Source organism: Taudactylus pleione, unplaced genomic scaffold (assembly GCF_031769625.1).
Source record: "Taudactylus pleione unplaced genomic scaffold, aTauple2 ptg000563l, whole genome shotgun sequence".
Lineage (NCBI taxonomy): Eukaryota > Metazoa > Chordata > Amphibia > Anura > Myobatrachidae > Taudactylus > Taudactylus pleione.
In genome coordinates, this window is record NW_028284965.1 from 433,679 (window position 1) to 453,944 (window position 20,266).

At 43.9% G+C, this 20,266-nt stretch overlaps 1 protein-coding gene across 1 annotated transcript in view; it reads left to right on the plus strand.

Annotated features, from left to right (window-relative positions):
• The window catches only part of LOC148481768 (uncharacterized), a 30,000-nt gene extending 10,038 nt beyond the window's left edge, over positions 1 to 19,962 (plus strand). Inside the window, exons 2-5 of the mRNA XM_088453022.1 lie at positions 374 to 490; positions 2,757 to 2,906; positions 7,536 to 7,676; positions 19,766 to 19,962. Coding sequence (XP_088309148.1) covers positions 374 to 490; positions 2,757 to 2,906; positions 7,536 to 7,676; positions 19,766 to 19,962 — 605 coding nt within the window. The remainder of the gene's footprint in view (positions 1 to 373; positions 491 to 2,756; positions 2,907 to 7,535; positions 7,677 to 19,765) is intronic.
• Positions 19,963 to 20,266: the final 304 nt, after the last annotated feature.

A 20,266-nucleotide genomic window follows, 5' to 3' on the forward strand; every position in this document is an offset into this window, starting at 1 on the left:
CGTTGCTCGCCGGGTCTCGCGCATGGGCACAACGGAGCTCCCACCGTCGTGCGCATGCGCACTTCGGCACCATCGACCCGCTTGCGAGCGTCCTGCGCTCGCGAGTGGGTCTGAATCAGGCCCTGAGTACATAAGAAGCGGTTCCAAATGCCTATTGTAGGGTTTGATGGTGGCAGCATCATTACACGCCCACAAGACCCTGAGTGCTGTCCCAACTGTTATGAATATGTAACATATGTGTGCACATGTCTCTATAATTATCCAAAAATATCCCATTAACACTAATGTCACAGAATCTATAAGTAAATAATGTTGTCTTCCAGTATCCCTATTCTGCACTTCATCTTGTTCCATTTTTATTTTCCTATTGCAGGTTTTTCTCTCACATGCAGGGTATGTACAGGCACCTCTTATTCCTCCTGCTCTGGAACAACCGTGACGTGCGCCGAAGGCTATGTTTGTGGCAGTATCCGTACAACAGCTACAGCAAGTACGTTATACAGAGCCTGTCATTTAAAAAATATATATTTATTGCACTTCCCTGTTTATAAAAGTGAATAAATCTTGTGAATGTGACATGTGCTTTCACTTATTAAGCTGCAAACATATGGCTCATTGTTACAAGTTATCTCAGTACAACTTTGTGTCATTGCTTTATCCACTTAGTATTTCCAGAGAAGGGCAAGGACTGATGGACTTTACCATGCAGGATAAAAGACAATGGGTCTGATTCAGAGCCGGACGCTATTTGCGCTCGCTCGTTCAGAAAAAGGGGGTGGCTATTTAAATGAACCATTCGCTCTTTGCGGTCTGTTCACGCCTCTATGTCTGAACGAGCGAACAAAACATGCGGTCGTATTTTGGAAAAAGACACCCCCTGGCCATTTCATACATCATGTCCGCTATTTAATATATTATACGAGTACATCGAACAGCGTATGAACTGCTCGCTATTCTTGTGGTTGGTTTTTCCTACCGCAATCATGCGAGCTGTTCTGACTATAAAACAACCAAGTGACGTGGTCGCTGCCGCTGCTTTATTAATTATGCACACCCATAAAACGCCCGTTTTGACCTTTAAGCACGCCTGCGTTCTGATCTCCACTCCCCGTTTTCAAGCACCTTCCCCTGTTACCACCCACAAACGCCTCACTCTGTCACTCAAAATAGCAGGCATTCGCTATTTATTGAGCACACAATTTTCAGCCGCACCGACTGGTTCGCGCATGCGTATTACAATCTGTACGCATGCGCAGATGTGCGAACATCGCTCGGAACGAGCGAGCGGCCGCTTACGAGCAGCTCTGAATGAAGCCCAATGTTAGGATTATCTGATGCATTACACCATTGTACATTTCATCCTTCTGGGACTTAGGGGTCTATTTACTAAGCCCTGGATTGAGATAAAGTGACTGGATAAAAAGTACCAGCCAATCAGCTCCAAACTGAAATGTTACAGGCTGTGTTTGAAAAATGACAATTAGGAGCTGATTGGCTGGTACTTTTTCTCCATCCAACACATAGGGGTAAATTTACTAAGCTGAGAGTTTTTAGAAGGGGAAAGTTGCCCATAGCAACCAATCAAATTCTACATAACATTTAACTAGCACCTTCTAGAACTGGGGTGGGGAACCTTTTTTATGCCGAGGTCCATTTTGATATATATAACATTATTTGCGGGCCTGGTTTAGGCCATGCCCCCTCCGTGTGATGTCACATGGGGGCGGGGCCACAATAGCAGGTGATTACAGCAATGCCCGGAGCATCCTGAGGATGCTCCAGGGAGCTGTAGGCAGCGGTGGGACCGTCTGATGCATCCTAAGGATGCTCCAGGTGGCACTGCTGCATAGATGCTGGCTGCAGTGTGCCATTCTAGGCACCCTGCTAGCCAAATGAGGCTAGCAGAAAAAAGCTCTGAGGGCCTGACCAAATGATACAGAGGGCCTTATAAGGCCCCCGGGCAGGAGGTTCCCCATCCCTGTTCTAGAAGATAATAGTTAGAATCTGATTGGTTGCTATGGGCAACATCTCCACTTCTAAAAACTCTCAATTTAGTAAATTTACCCCTTAGTAAATAGACCCGCAAGTGAGGGGACAGTTGGAGAGTACATAGAAAAAGTAAGTTACAACATTTCCTGAATACGAAAGGTAAATGTACTGAATGTGAGACTTGGCAATGGGTTAGCTACAGTATGGGTTACTGTTTATTATATGAATACACAGTCTGGGGTGTATTTACTAAATGTCAATTTTAATCGATTTTAATCGATTTAAAATCAATAAAAAAATCGATCAATGTCGATGCTGTGTTTCTGGGGCTTTATCACACATTTACTAATACTTAAAAAATTTAAATATTGTCTGTTAGTAAATGATTTTAATAGATTTTCAATCGATTTTAAATCGATTAAAATCGACCTTTAGAAAATATTGCCATAATAATTGCAATTTGTAGATTAACTGTTCATAGATTATGGTAAAGAGGTAAAAAGAAGAACTACATTTTATTTGAGAGAGATAAACAGCAACGAAAGTGATTTGCTGGGACCCTGTTAATAAGGGCATCTGGATTCTAGTGAATAAACCCCAACAAAGTGCTGTTACTGGGAAGGTAGGAGGGCTGGTACATTTTTAAGGATGAAGGTGGGAAACACCTTTCAGAATATTTATTCACGATAATGTAAGGGGTTTATTACTTTAGCCCTATTTAAAAATATATAATTTATTTATTTTCTTTCTCCATTCTTTTTGTACAGATGGACAGACAGTCAGTGACACTTTTGTGATGTCTTGTGTAACTAGCAGTCAATGTGATACACCTGGTAATATCAGAACTCCCAATAGCAATATAAAGATGGGCACTTCCTGTTGTGATACTAATAACTGTACTCCATCGCCACCTACATGTAAGTGTTTCAATTACACTCCTTTGTTTTTATACTATGTTACTGATTCAGAGGCACACGCATTCCGTACAGAGGGCCTAATTCAGAGCGGCTCGCAAAAAGCGAGTGCTCGCTCTGAATCAGGGCGGCCACATGTTTTTTTAAAACCGGCCTCCTGGCCACTCGCATAGCTGTAGGTGACTACCCACAGCTTTTGCAAGCGGCCAGGTTATGGTCGCGATGGTTGCGACCATCGGGCTTGCGACGAGACTCTTGTGGTAGGGTCTAGTTCCCGCAAGCCCCAGTGAGCTTCTGGCTCTAATAGAGCAAAGGAGCTCACTACTGACATCACTCATGATGCCAGTGGGGCCGCCCACAAATGGCAGGCGTTCCTTTGGGAATGCCTCTGATTGGCCAGCCACACCCCCCCTGACCCGCCTACCAAACGGGGCGAGCTGCCCCTTTTGGATGCGAGCGCCGGAGTGAGTGATTTCTCGCTCGCTCCGGGGCTCGCCACCAACCCGCTTGCGAGCGCATAGCACTTGCGAGCGGGTCTGAATCAGGCCCACAGTGCTGATGCTCATGTAGTTGGTCGATTTTTTGCAGATGCTCATGAGCGAAAATTTCTGAAATCCACCACGGCACATGTGCCACACAGAGAGTATGTATAAAGGCGCTGTTGTGATCTGGACAGACGGTATCAGAAATGGGGCAGAAATGTGATGGGTGCTCCTGGGTGGTGATTAGAATGTGGCTAACGCAAAAACTGTCCATCACATGGGCGTGTAATGGGAGCATCCTGGGCATGCCAAAGAAAGTGCCTGCGTTCACAGACGCACAGCGCAGCCATAGGAGGGACACTGTCAGATGCTGGAGCAAGTGTGGATGGATGCGAGTAACAGTGTACCGATTGTGGTGTCTAAAAAACATTGGCGGTTTTACAGCATGCAGAGTGGGCATCTCAGTGCTTACTCATTCAGACGCAGACTACTACACCAGGGGAAGGGCTGATACTCGCATTTGCAAATTATCGCAGCCACGACTCTGCAAACAAATGCAAGAGTTATATAAAACCTGATACATAAATATGTGTGTATATATCAGCCACAATGGTCTGGCACTCACATAAAATAATAGCTGTGCCCGGTGCCTCCAAAGACATCCATAAACACAAAAACTCAAGTGCGGCACACAGGGCTAAGAGAACGATCGAAGTATATTCAACACTACCAGTGGTAGTGTTGTATATTCTTTGAACGTTCTCTTAGCCTTGAGTGCCGCACTTGAGTTTTGGTATATATATATATATATATATATATATATATATACTGTATATACAGCATACTGTATATATATATATATATATATATATATATATATATATACAGGGTGGGGCATAAAGATCTCCCACATTTTGAAGGGGTATAAAAAATGAACGAAGCTATCTAGAATAAAACTGATTTTATTTCTAAAAAGTACACAAACAATAGCTTTTTTTAACGGGTTTTAAAAATATATCAGACAAATGGCGGCCATCGTTGGCAACACATTGCTGAAGTCGTTCACAGTTACTGTTACACCACCTTTCTCAAAAAAATCCGTGCCACAAAGTCGGCAAATGCACACCAGTTACGCGAGGAGAGTGGAGTGGTCGTTTGTCGAGTTCATGAGGGTTATGCTCGGCCCAGTAGCAGAAATTCTGCTTGATTACAGCTCCATTGATATGGAAATGAGCCTCATCGGTACACAGAAGTACTGCTGCAGCGGGAACCTGTTCAAGAATTTGCTCACTTAAGGCTCTGCGGTTGGCATGATCACTCAGTTAATTCTTGAGCCAACATCATTTTGTAAGGATGCAGTTTTAGATCGGCATGCAGAATCCTCCTCAAACTCCGACTTGATATCCCTAGTGCTATGGCATGCTTTGGCGATTGGAGAATGGATGCTGTTACTGCTGCCACATTTTCTGGAGTTCTAACGGTTCTAAGTTTGCCAGGTGATTTTCTTTTTAGTGTGGATCCAGGTGCCAGAAGTTTAGAAATCCAAAGCAAAATAGTTTTCCGATCTGGTACAGATGCATTTGGACCGAGTGCGAAGCATGTACGGAGCGCTCTCTGCATCGCTATCACAGAACGGTTGTTTCATAATACACTTGAACAACAAAGCCACAATGTTCACCGGTCCAAACCATGATGGGTACTGAAAATGATAGAGCCTAACCTACCGAATGAGACCTGCCCTGTCCCGCTGCCCCTACTACAACCCGTATAGTGCCACCACCAAATGTGGGAGATCTTTAAGCCCCACCCTGTATATATATATATATTAGAGATGAGAGGGTTCGGATTTACTCAATTCTTTTCGCCTCTTTACCGCAAGTACGGATTAGTTCAGATTTATTTTATTGGCTATCCAAAACACGTGATAGCCGATAGCCAATAAAATGCCGTTTTGAGATCCGAGTAAATCTGAGTAAATCCCAACCCGCCCATCTCTAAATATATATATATATATATATATATATATATATATGTATATATATATTCCATAGACAGACAAACTTAGTTTCACATGTCTCATTAAGGTTTCTTACACATCCTTCAAGATCCAATCCCACTGCCACCGTTGCCATGCCACCACCGCCTCCTGCTTCAACCACCACCTCGTCCCACCAAAACCACTGCCATGCTCTCCACCGCCACTTGCTCTTGCATCCCAAGCAGGATGTGGTAAAAGTCATCTTGTGTTTCTTAAGTGAAGACACTTTGGCCTGATTCAGACCCGGTCGCAAGCGCTGAGCGCTCACAATCTGGTCGATGGTGGCCCACAGCGCATGCGCATGATGGAGCTGGCTCCGTCATGCGCATGCACGAGACCCGGCTAGCGATGGGCACTCCGTCGCTCTGGGTCTCGCACCAAAGGGGGCGAGCTGTTAATGTTGAGTGACAGCTCGCCCCATTTGGTGGACGGGCCGGGGGGGTGGCTGCCCAAACGGAGGCATTCCCATGAGAACGCCTGCCGTTTGGGGGCGGCCCCACTGACATCACAAGTGATGTCAGTGGAGAGCTTCCGGCTCTGTTAGAGCCGAAAGCTCTCTGGGGCTTGCGATGGGCAAGACCCTACCACAATGGTCTCGTCGCAAGCCCGATGGTCGCGATGGTCTTGACCATAACGACCATCATCCTGGCCGCTCGCAATAGCTGTGGGTGGTCACCCACAGCTATGAGAGCGGCCAAGAGGCCGCTCCAAAAAAAAAAAAGCCTGGCCCTGATTCAGAGCGAGCGGCTCTGACTCAGGCCCTTTGAGTACACCCCTGCAGGTGGCTTCTTGACATGCGCAACAAATTGCAATTCCCTCTCTTTAAATTGGAGCATAATTCTTTTAGTTATTAAAAAACTGTAAAACCCAAAAAGGCCCTACAGATATACCCAGCTATATTGTTGCTTCTGGTGCAGCAAATCGCGTCACGCATAGCGTGAGAGGATGCGCGAACTGCGTACATGACCACGCCTCCATAGGAATGCATGGTGCAATCGCAGTGTGTGTCATAGTGAAGCATATGCAGGCACGGGGAATCGCATGGCGCGATGCGTGCGCACGTTTGTGGCATGATCAGCTGCTTCTGTACACTGGAAAAAGATCTAACAAAAAATCCTAAATCTTAAATTATGTCTTATCCTGAGTTACTGGATGCCTTTACAAAAATACCTCAATAAAGCTGAAAAGTGCCAGTTTTGACCAAATAGAGGGCCTTATTCACTATGTATCGCTATTGCGATCCCGGCTGTGATTACACACGCAATTCTGCTGTAAAAATATGCTAATGACTGCAATCACAAAGCCATCAGAAAGCCAGCATAGAGACGCCCACTACCACTCTCTAACATCTGTAATATCTTGCAATCCTGCGTATCCATCGGGAACATCGGGTAACATCGGACCCTCACGCACAATTGCACAGGTCTGACCTTACTCAGAAATTATTAAACTCGTCGCACGCGGTGAGTACACAAGCTGCGTATGCCGTCACAGAGGCTAATTTATGCACCCCCAAGTAACAGTGTTCAAACGGACAGATACGCCTGTGTTTCTCCGACCACTCCCCCGTCACCACCCCCAAACGCTGACATCCCATCTCTCCATCTGTGATGGCTTTATTTCTGTGTGCATGATCGCACAGCGATCTTAATGCTAACTTACACACACGCACTGCGAAGTATATGTATGCACAGTACACACCACTGGCCAAATGGGGGCGCTGTTGCAGTTGTGATCCGTATTGAATCAGGCTCAGGAATTAGAAGGAAAACACTGAAATTCCAAATTTCTAATTTTTTTGCCCTGAAAATTGTATGCAGCACAGACTAACAGTTCTACGCATCTATGCCAAATGTCAGCTCAGTACCTCCAATAACTTTTGAGCTGTAGCCCCTCAAACACTATGCCCCCCTCTCAGAAAATTCCTATGGGAGAATTCCATTTATTGAAGTCATCCTTAATATAAGAGCATGACCGTACCCTAATAATATAGTACTGTAGGTTACTTTGGATGCCAAGAAGACCAATTAATTATACATTTCTGTATATGAAATGAAATAATTGTAGCAGTAAGACATACTTATTACATGTTTTTATCTTCATATTTTATAGTACCCAGTGACAGCTCTCAGATGACCGCACTGATTTGTCGGACCTGTATTTCGGATACATCTGACTGGTGTTACACTGCGGACACCATGCAATGTACTGAAAATGAAAATATGTGTCTTCTCCAACGTACTGTTATTTCTGGTAATTATACATTTAGGAAGAGTAGAATAAAATTGTCATTATATGGTCATTTACCAAATCTGCCAGGATCTTGGAAGAATTTCACATAATAATATATTATTTTACAATCCAACATGTTGCAATATCATTCGGTGATTAATGTAATAACAGCATTACATCTAACAGGCATAATACATATGACATTAATAATAAAAGCAACTAGAAGTTTAAACACTGTTTACCGTAGGTCTGATAAATCTCTCCCTAGGTAACAAAGTCCTGCATCTGGAATGGAACAGTTTTATATAAAACAAAAATGATTAAGGGGGAGATTCACTTTCCAGAGCTTAGTACATCTCCCCTAAAGTCTTTAATAAGACCAGGGCTATAAAAAAATGTGAATGTGTTGCTTAATACTGATAGGCACAAGGTGCGAGGTATGGGGGTGCAGTGTATCCTCTCATTTCTTCACAAAGCTATTTTACAGGATTTTGCTATTAAAATTACAAAAGTATGGGGAAAGTGAGCATTCATTTGTACAATATAGAATGGAAAGCTACTATTTCCAAGGCCTGAAGCAAAATCTGTATGCCATCTCAGGATAGCATACAGTGCACAAATTAAGGATGGTCATCAATATTTGACATTAGGTCTCCAAACACTTGTTATTTCCCATACTTACAGATTAATTGGGTACAGGGTCCTGGTGGTCGGGATGCCAGCGGTCTCAATACCAACAGCAGCATCCTGACAGTCAGAATCCCAACACAACTAGGTAAGTACCCTAAATCCTGACCTTCATGCTAACACTAACTCTTCTACACTGTAGTCTATCCCCCCCCCCACAGCCTAACCAAATCCTTCCAACCCCTCAGGATAACCCTTAACCCCTCCACAGCCTAATCCTAACCCTCACCCTAGTGCCTATCCCTAACCTGTAAACCTAACCCTCTCCCTAACCCCAATACTAACCATCTGGATGCCAGCATTCGGGATACTGATGCTGGTAGATCCCCTTACACATCACTTGCCACCTTATATTGAAACCACAGACTCTACTGATAAGCACGCAATAACAACACAACATTATCTACAACGAAAATGTATAAAAGTATGGAAGAAAGCAAAAGAACACACAAAGGTACACAGGTGCCCTTAAAAATGTACAGTATGTTTGAAAATCCTCACTATTCCGATAAAAATTTTACAGAATCTTACAGAACAAACAGGACTATGCATACCATGCATTATATATATATATATATATAGAAAGTGATAGCAGCGGCACTCCTTAGTAATAAATCAATAAACAGATGAAGTTCTAAACTTCTTTACTTCAACGTTTCAATCTTTTGGATTTTCGTCTTCCTGACGAAAATCCAAAAGATTGAAACGTTGAAGTAAAGAAGTTTAGAACTTCATCTGTTTATTGATTTATTACTAAGGAGTGCCGCTGCTATCACTTTCTACATTATAGTTTTTTGTTACTTGCGGAGGGCACCCGAAAATCACTGACTGAGGAGGAGTGCCAAGCTTTATGCCATTTATATATATATATATATATATATATATATATATATATAGATACAAAAAAAAGAAACCAGCAAATTCAACGTAGTCAAATATAGAAAAAAGGTTTATATCCACATAAAGTGTATGAATAGATTTTCAGTGCATCCAATTATCAGTGCATATTCCAGAGAAGGCATGAAATGACCGGGTCTGTTAATTGGATGCACTGAAAATCTATTGAAGCACTTTATGTATTTGACTACCTTGGATGTGCTGGTTTCTTTTTTTTGTATGCTCATACATTTATGTGCCTTGCACTCCAGACTTTATTTATAAGATGCGTGCTGCCGGTCTCATTGGAGATATATATATATATTAGGGATGAGCGGGTTCGGTTCCCTGAGAACCGAACCCACCCGAACTTCGGGGATCCGGGGTGATCCGAGCCCAAGCTCGGATCTCCCTGTCTGCCCCGGATCCCTCTCCCGAGGCAAAACCTCGAGATCTGCTGTCGGATCTCGAGGTTTTGCCTCGAGCGGCCATTTAAAAAAAAATGCCTTTGCCTTTAATGGGCAAAGTGCTGATTGGCTGACAGAGCCGTCTGTCACGGCTCTCAGCCAATCAGCATTATGGTGCTCATTTGCATGTAGCACGGACTCGTGAGATCCGTGCTACATGCATCTGTGTGATTGACAGTGACACAGAGCACAGATGGGTCAGTGAGACCCGTCTGTGCTGCTGTGCATTTCAATGACACAGATGCACGCACGGACCAGGAGATCCGTGCTACTTGCATCTGTGTCATTGACACAGAGCACTAACGGGTCCGTGAGACCCGTCTGTGCTGCTGTGGTAAAAAAAAAAAAAAAAAACCTGTGTAAAAAGAGAAAAAAATGGCGTGCCCCCCCCAAAAAAAAGAGCAACCAGCCCCGGGCATTAGTGACCCAGTGCTGGGTGTGCTTAAATACAGGGGACAAACGACATAGGGGTCCCCTGTACTTAAACACAACCAGCACCGGGCTAGTCAGAACCAGAGCTGGTTGCCAAAATACGGGGGACAAACGACGTAGGGGTCCCCCGTATTCTGCGCAACCAGCTCTGGGCTCTGATCCGGTCCTGGTTCTGGAAATACAGGGGAAAAAAATTAGTAGGGTTCCCCTGTATGTTCCAGAACCAGCACTGGACTTTTTCTAGCGGGGGGCTGATGCCACAGCCAGGGGAGCCCTTTCACCGGGCCCCCCAGCCGCAGCATCAGCCCTGACCGCTAGTCAGCCCAGGCCGGGGATCCCTGGAGAGCTGGGGACCCCCCCAATAAAGGGGTCACCCTCTCCAGGGCACCCCAGGCCCAGGCTGATAGCCCGGGGCTATCCCCGCCACCCCTGGTGGCGGTGGGTGGCGGGTTGATTGTGTGGTGTGGTGTAAATAAAGAATATCAAACATTGTCTTTACAAGTAGAACTGCAAGTCCCAGCAAGCCTGCCCCGCATGCTGGTACTTGGAGAACCACAAGTACCAGCATGCAGGGCATTAAGGGCCCACTAGTACCTGTAGTTCACCTGTAAAAAAATGTTTAAAAAAAACACAGGACACACACACCGTGACAGTATAAGTTTATTAAACATACATACACACACACACACACACATGTACACATACTCACCTATGTAACCCTGTAGCATCGGTCCACTTGTCCGGTAAAGTATCCCTAGGGGACCTGTGAAAAAAAACATACTCACCATCTCCTATGCGAGGTTCTGTCCTCTTCGTTCCAAAGTAGGCATCCCCGGACTTGGCAAAAAAAAAAAACGAAAACGCGATCCACGAACTTAGTACCGTTCTATAGAACGGTACTTCCCGAATGAGAGCTTAGCGGCGGGGTATCACCATGGAAACCCCGCTGCTAAGCGTTCATTGGCTGAGAGAGGCCATCTCCCGTCTCTCTCAGCCAATGAACGGCTCCCTCCATTGTAGTCAATGCTGGGAGCCGCAAGGTTATTAAAGTTTACCCTGCGGTTCCCACCATTGACTACAATGGAGGGAGCCGTTCATTGGCTGAGAGACGGGAGATGACCTCTCACAGCCAATGAACGCTTAGCAGCGGGGTTTCCATGGTGATACCCCGCCGCTAAGCTCTCATTCGGGAAGTACCGTTCTATAGAACGGTACTAAGTTCGTGGATCGCGTTTTCGTTTTTTTTTTTTGCCAAGTCCGGGGATGCCTACTTTGGAACGAAGAGGACAGAACCTCGCATAGGAGATGGTGAGTATGTTTTTTTTCACAGGTCCCCTAGGGATACTTTACCGGACAAGTGGACCGATGCTACAGGTTACATAGGTGAGTATGTGTACATGTGTGTGTGTGTGTGTGTATGTATGTTTAATAAACTTATACTGTCACGGTGTGTGTGTCCTGTGTTTTTTTAAACATTTTTTTTACAGGTGAACTACAGGTACTAGTGGGCCCTTAATGCCCTGCATGCTGGTACTTGTGGTTCTCCAAGTACCAGCATGCGGGGCAGGCTAGCTGGGACTTGCAGTTCTACTTGTAAAGACAATGTTTGATATTCTTTATTTACACCACACCACACAATCAACCCGCCACCCACCGCCACCAGGGGTGGCGGGGATAGCCCCGGGCTATCAGCCTGGGCCTGGGGTGCCCTGGAGAGGGTGACCCCTTTATTGGGGGGGTCCCCAGCTCTCCAGGGATCCCCGGCCTGGGCTGACTAGCGGTCAGGGTTGATGCTGCGGCTGGGGGGCCCGGTGAAAGGGCTCCCCTGGCTGTGGCATCAGCCCCCCGCTAGAAAAAGTCCAGTGCTGGTTCTGGAACATACAGGGGAACCCTACTCATTTTTTGTCCCCTATATTTCCAGAACCAGGACCGGATCAGAGCCCAGAGCTGGTTGCGCAGAATACAGGGGACCCCTACGTCGTTTGTCCCCCGTATTTTGGCAACCAGCGCTGGTTCTGACTAGCCCGGTGCTGGTTGTGCTTAAGTACAGGGGACCCCTACGTCGTTTGTCCCCTGTATTTAAGCACACCCAGCACTGGGTTACTAATGCCCGGGGCTGGTTGCTCTTTTTTGGGGGGGTGCACGCCATTTTTTTCTTTTTTTACACAGGTTTTTTTTTTTTTTTTTACCACAGCAGCACAGACGGGTCTCACGGACCTGTCATTGCTCTGTGCCAATCACACAGATCCATGTAGCACGGATCTCCCGGGTTCGTGCTACATGCAAATGGACACCATAACGCTGATTGGCTTCCTGTCTGCCACTGCAGTGCCACTCCTAGATGGGCCACGTGTTTGTGCCGCCCCCTTGTGTCGCTTAGCATAGTCATCCAGCTTCCTCGGTACAACCTTTTGGCCTAAAAACAATATTGTGAGGTGTGAGGTGTTCAGAATAGAGTGGAAATGAGTGGAAATTAATGTTATTGGGGTTATTAATAGCGTAGGAACAAAAAAAGGCCCATTTATGTGATTTTAGCGTTTTTTTTTTATTTTTTAAGAAAAAATCCAGATCCAAAACACAAAACCCAGAACCCAAAACACGGAAGGGTGGTTTTGGCAAAACCAATCCAGATCCAAAACACGAAGAAAGATCCAGATCCAAAACCAAAACACAAAACACGAAAAGTGTCCGGTGCACACCCCTAATATATATATATATTATATATATCAGAGTACTGATCTCAGCGCTCAACCCTATTCAAGGTGTAAGTTCAGTCTGTTTAAAGTAGGCACTTCCAATCTTCAACCACTATATATCCCAATTCCGGGGACGGCTGCCCGGAGTTTCCCAGATAAGCCTCTTGTTGTACGGTCCTCAGAAATTATAGAAAAAATAGAAATGGAAACAAGCGCACAATAGTGTAAATCTTAAAACAAGTGGTAGAACGCACCACATATATAAGTTCTGCATACCGAGATGCTCTATTTACAGAGCATGTAGTAGATCAAATAAAGACTCTTATAGGAATATCCCTTCTGTATCTTCAAAAGTTCAATGTATGAGATGTCACAGACAGTGGCGTAACTAGGGCAGGGCGAGTGGGGTGCGTGCCCTGGGCGCCATGGGACCAGCGGAGCACGAGGGGGTGCCGCCGGCCACGGTACCGGCCTGCCCGCCCTAGTTAGCCAGTGTAGCGCCGACCGCAATGAGTGCGGTCAGCGCTACACATTTAAACAGGATCGGCACTAGGCTTCCAGCGCTGGTCCTGTGCTGCACAGCTGAGCACGTTCCCATCCCCCTGATGGCTTGCCCTATAGCGCTAGGACGCAGGCTCAGGCTGTGCATAACACACGCATCGCCGACAGCGCTGGCGGCGATGTGTGTGTTAAAGAGCAGCCAATGGCTGCTATGGTATATATAAGTTAGTATGAGATTGTGAATACTTATATGTAAACAAGGTTAAATCATGTGTATAATCTGTCAAAATCTAGAATGTTTCCGCTCTCCTATATCTCCGTTCTACATGGCTTAGTATAATATAAGCCAATAGACTCCCATAAGATGGCGCCCACCGCTACAATATGGTGGACTCCTAGAAAATGGCCGCTGACAAAGTGAGACTGGATTAGTCACGCTCACTAGAGGATGCATATATGAAAACATGCGCAGACTGGAGAGTGTCCGGACTCCTGCTAAGAGAAGAGAACCCGGTGCTCAGTCTGCAAACACCGCGAGCTTGCAGCGAATCTCGCGCATGTGCAGTGAGGTACAATATGGCGGCGCCCGCCGGACTTCTGTCCAAACCTTGTATGGGCCCATTGTAATTAAGGAGTGAGGTATAAAAGAGGGGTACATTCTACATTACACTACATCCTGATGAAGTCCAGCTATTTTAGCATGAGAGACGAAACGAGTTGAGGGAAGAGTGACTCTCACAAGTCTTTTTAATGTAATTGTGCATATTTTTTTGTGTTATGTATGTGGAATTAATTGTGTGTAATACTACACCATGAGAGCACTCTGTGTTTTTCCACATGTTGCCTGAGATCTGTGACACCTCATAAATTGAACTTTTGAAGATACAGAAGGGATATTCCAATAAGAGTCTCTATTTGATCTACTACATGCTCTGTAAATAGAGCATCACGGTACGCAGAACTTATATATGTGGTGCGTTCTACCGTTTGTTTTAAGATTTACACTATTGTGCGCTTGTTTCCATTTCTATTTTTTACATATATATATATATATATATATATATTCAAGCATTCGGCACTAGACTTACATATGTCTAAATTTCGTCGGTGCCTTCCTCCAAAAAATATAAGCATATGTACAATAGGCGGCACTCACTGAATGCCGCCTATTGTACATACGCTTATATATACTGTGTATATATATATATATATATATGTGTGTGTGTAAATATATATATATATATATATATATATATAGATATAAAATATATATACATGTGTGTCTTTCCACATCAATTTTCCCACATCTTTTGGAAGTAGCCTCCTAAACCAATCACTCACTGTACTGAACACTCACTCCAAGTATACAATAGAGGTTGGACATCTTAGATAACGCAAAGTTAGTTTGCACAAGGGGCTCCAAATTTATTTTTCTCCTCCCAGTATTCAAAGGGATTGTTGGCCTGATTCAGCTTCAGACAGAATTGCAAAGCTGCTCACAATTAGCTTTGCAATTCTGTCTATGCTGATAAAGTAATGCAGAGGAGGCTTAACACCTCCTGCTGCATTACGTATCTGAGCTGCATTGTCCTGAACAGCATCGCGTACTCTGCAGAACGTCGGCCGGCTAAGGTGACCCATGGGGTCATACAACTGGAGGCAACAGATGCCAGGAAGAGGCCAGGAAAGCTCCCCCCAATGGCAGTGACACATTCAGGAAATGGAGACCATCACTGCCCCATTCCTGCCTACAAATGGCAGCAGACTGTCAATCACTGACAGTCTGCTGCCAGTTTGGGTATAGGATCGCAGACCCCTTCTGCTCATGCACAGAATGGTTCATGCATGCACTGCTGAATAAGGCCCTATGTGACATGCTAATTTGTACATTATCATTAAAATAATCCTCTAACATTTTATTGCTGCTAATTGTCTCAGATTGAGTCATGGTAGAATAGTCAACTCTTTTAAACCTGAACAGATGTCATAATATTTCACTCTTGTGCATTGAGTTAACTCATCATTATCACCAATGGGGCTCCAGGAAATGGTACATTTATCATGGCAGCAGCATTTGCAGGAGAAACTGAAGCAGGAGAAGTCATTGTGTCATGTGCCAATTGAGCTGACAACTTGCTCGCTAGGAGCTCATTGCATTTCTTAAGATCTGTGTCAGTTGGAAAGGAAGACATTAGTATTCTTTAATCACAGGATAAAGCATGGTTACCAAAAAGTACTAATCCAATTGCAAGATGTTGCAAATCCTTTAGTCTTGGTGAAGCAATTAAAAAAAGTGGGGCCTGACTCAGAGATATACGCAATGCTGAGTTTTATGGAGATTGCGTGATTGTTTGCCATTGTGCGTGCATGTCAGCTGCACTGTGCATGTGCAGTGATTGTTTTGCGATTATTCCTGCACAAAGGATCCATTCACAAAGTGAGTTACAGGAGTCACAAGGGTGGCTAGCCAAGCGCAGGCATGTCAGGCCATTTAAATGATTTTTCATGGATGTGCATAAATTAGACATTGCGATATCCTGTGCAGCATCAGAGCTCTCTGTGTGTCAGAAGAGCTGCAGTGTTTGTGGCTGGTCAGACTTGCTGCATATGCTGCCTGGCTGCCCAATGTGCATCAATGTTACTAATGTTTATGCTGTATGTCATCAGATAGATATGAGAAGGCAGCTGTGGGCATCAATATGCTCAACTATGCTTTGGAAGACATTAGCATATTTTAGCAACTGTGATCCATGAGAGAATGCATCTGTGTTTGTATTAGCATACATCTCTTAATCAGGCTCCAGAGCTACAAGTCCAACATACTTAGCAGATTCACTTAGTTTCATCTCCTCCTTAAGATTCTCTAGCTGCTTTTAGAATAGTTTATTTAAGGGTGTGACCTGACTCAAGCTGGCAGTATCTGAACACACTTCACAGGTAACAATTATAAATGGTTTCAGTAGGCTAACTAAATAATAAAATGGAGAGTATTCTCCACTGTGCTGGATTAAGATAACATGCCCCCTCTCCCTAATTCATAGCTTGACATGTATGCCTGGATGACTTTTTGCTGTTAATCCAGTTGCTAAAGCTTATAAAGGGTGGAATTCCACCTGTTTGCTCGGTTTTGCTTAAATTGGTGGCATAGCAAATTGAACTGTACTTGTAGCTGCTGCAATCTTCTACATGCTGTTGCTGAATGCCAAAAATGTGCAGACATTTTTCAGGTCAAAGTCAGCATCTCCTACATACATCTGTTAGTTTTTAAGAAATTCTGAACCACCAAGTTTGTTGTGTGTGCAAAAATAGTACATTTTGAAAATCACCCAGTTGTAATGCACAATGGGCCTGATTCAGAGCCGCTCGTAAGCGGCCGCTCGTTTGTTCCGAGCGATGTTTGCCAAACTGCGCATGCATATGGATCATAATACGCATGCGCGAACCAGTCAGTGCGGCCAAAAATCATTTGTTCGCTAAATCGCGTATGCCTGCTAATATGAGTGACAGGAGGAGGTATTTGTGGGTGGTAACAGGGGAAGGTGCTTGTAAACAGGGAGTGGAGATCCAAACGCAGGCATGCTTAAAGGTCAAAACGGGCGTTTTATGGGTGTGCATAATTAATACAGCAGCGTCATTCGACACGTCACTGGGTTATTTTATAGTCAGAACTTCTCGCAAGATTGTGGTAGGAAACACCAACCACAAGAATAGCGAGCAGTTCATACGCTGGTCGATGTACTCGATTAATCTAATAAATAGCGGACATGACGTAGGATGCGAGCGGCCAGGGGGCGTAGTTATCCAAAAAACGACCGCAAGTTTTGTTCGCTCGTTCAGACATAGAGGCGTGAACAGACCGCAAAGAGCGAACGGTTCATTTGAATAGCCACCCCCTTTTCCTGAACGACCGTCCGCAAATTGCATCTGGCTCTGAATCAGGCCCAATGTTCCTAGCGTTATCGGAAATGATAAATCTCAAGGAGAGTCATAGCAAGGTAAGCCATTTTGCTGTCACATCCCTGAGATTTTCAAATAGACTGACACCAGTATGCCTCTTAGTGAATCCAGTGATATACTATAGAGAGTAGCCTGCTTGTGAATGAGCTGGCACTGTGTGTTAGATACTGCTGCTGCTGAAGGCAATACACCCACACACCCACACAGTGAGCTATCGGTCATGTAATCTTTAGGTTGACCAGTACTGCTTATGCACATATCTGTAGTTAAGTGGGTAGTGGTTATGATGACATTTTCTGGGCCAAGAATAATTTTTTTAATGTCCTTGTACAGCTGAGGAATTGTTGTTCTGTTAAAATGGAATCGAAATGGAATTTGGTAGTGTAGACACATAACCTCAAGTTGTCTAAAACCAGATGTATTGATTTGAGGATATTGGAAGCAGATCTAATAATAACACAGACATTGTGGCTTCAATGATCTGCTGTGCACCAGCATGCCAGCTTTCATACTTGGTTTCTCTTGCAAATGATTGTTTCATAATCAATTGTTGTTTGAAACTATTAGTCTTCTTGGTCCCCTTCTGTGATGGAGCTTCACCTCCAGCAGTGGCAGCAGCCATAGTGCACAAAAATGATTCTTGGAATCTTGTATAGAGGCAGAGTTAGTTATCTTTGGCAAATTGGATGAAGATGGACTACCTCTAATCATTAATGAGGAGATTGATGATAAAGGTGTTGGCGGTGGAGATTGCATAGGCTGGCTTCTATCCATGCTGCTGGCAGCTAATGCTGGACTGCTAGTTTTTTTTACTGCTGTCTGCCACAGTATGATTATTTTAAGTGCTGAGCTACTCACGAGCCTGCCAGGCACTCTGCTAAGACTCCTGGGGTGGTTGCTGTAAGATTAGACAGTGGAGTGAAATGCTAATAATGCACACAGTTTAATGTCAAAGTTTATTATGCAAACACAGAGGGCTGACTAACTTCATATTTCATCTATGTGCCTGTTGGAAAGTGATATTACACAGCACTTTGCAATAAATGAGAGTGTGACAGTGTGTGTGTGAAGCCAACCCCTAGGCAAAAGCCTAATCCTGGTCAAACTACACCACTATGCCAAATCTGGTAGAGCTAGGTACAAAACTCTGGCCATGCTTAAATGGCAAACAGACACAAAAACTTTCACACTTATTTATATGTACTGTATATATTCAGAGAGAGAGAGAGAGACACAAGGGGCATCCAGTACAAAGTAATTTACATTCTTATTTCGCTCACCCGAAGAGCAAAGGTCAACTAATTGTCTATAGGCCTTTTCTCTTTACATACAGTCAGGTGCATAAATATTGGGACATTGACAGAATTTTCATATTTTGGCCTCTATTCACCACCACAATGGCTTTGAAATGAAACAAACAAGATGTGCTTTAACTGCAGACTTTCAGATTTAATTTGAGGGTAATTACATCCAAATCAGGTGAGCGGTGTAGGAATTACAACGGTTTCTATATGTGCCTCCCACTTTTTAATGGGCCAAAAGTAATGGGACTATCAACTCAAAAACTATTTCATGGACAGGTGTGGGCTATTCCCTCGTTATTTCATTATCAATTAAGCAGGTAAAAGGTCTGGAGTTGATTCTAGGTGTGACATTTGCATTTGGAATCAGTTGCTGTCGACTCTCAATATGAGATCCAAAGAGCTGTCACTATCAGTGAAGCAAGCCATCATTAGGCTGAAAAATCAAAACAAACCCATCAGAGAGATAGCAAAAACATTAGGTGTGGCCAAATCAACTGTTTGTAAGGCTGCCAATAGAACTGGTTCCCTTGTATTTATTGATGATGCGACTGCTGACAAAAGCAGCAGAATGAATTTTGAAGCGTTTCGGGCAATATTATATGCTCATATTTAGTCAAATGCTTCAGAACTCATTGGACGGCGCTTCACAGTGCAGATGGACAATGACCCGAAGCATACTGCAAAAGCAACCAAAGAGTTTTTTAAGGCTAAAAAGTGGAATGTTATGCAATGGCCAAGTCAATCCCATGACCTGAATCCGATTGAGCATGCATTTCACTTGATGAAGACAAAACTGAAGGGAAAATGCCCCAAGAACTAGCAGGAATTGAAGACATTTGCAGTAGAGGCCTGGCAGAGCATCACAAGGGATGAAACCCAGCATCTGGTGATGTCTATGCGTTCCAGACTTCAGGCTGTAATTGCCTGCAAAGGATTTGCAACAAAGTATTAAAAAGTGAAAGTTAGATTTAGGATTGTTTAGTTTGTCCCATTACTTTTGGCCCCTTAAAAAGTGGGAGGCACAAATAGAAACCGTTGTAATTCCTACACTGTTCTCCTGATTTGGATGTAATTAAATAATTAAATATGAAAATTCTGACAATGTCCCAATATTTATGCACCTGACTGTATATAGTATCTACCCTAAGTTACAGAACTTCATCACTGATATTGATGTTGTGTATTTACAGGTTCTACAAGTCAATCTGCTGCTATTCGGGGTTGTGGCACTAAAAGTTTCTGTGACTTAGGCTCCCAGTCTGTGTCAGATGGTACCAATACAGTGAAAGTGTCATTTACATGCACTAGCGGAAGTTTTGGCCTGCGCAGCAGTGAATTATTTGCCTCTGTTCTTGCTATTGCAGTAGCTAAATTTTTTTATTTTTGAACAGTCATTTCTCATCCATCTTCATGTTCTGTCTGTACAACATTACAAAGTGCTTAAACATTTAAAAATAAAAAGTTTCAAAATATTTTGTAATTTTTTTATGTTCATAGGAGTGATAATAATTACAATGAAGTGAATAATACATTAGAATAAAATAATGATTTAAATAGAGTTACTGTATTTTCTAAGTGTGAGGTCTGATTATGAATTGCATGGAAAGGAACCACAATTGCAGATGTTGCAGCCAGATTTATTTCCATATGCTAATGCCATCATCTGTATGTTGTCATATGGAGGACTCATG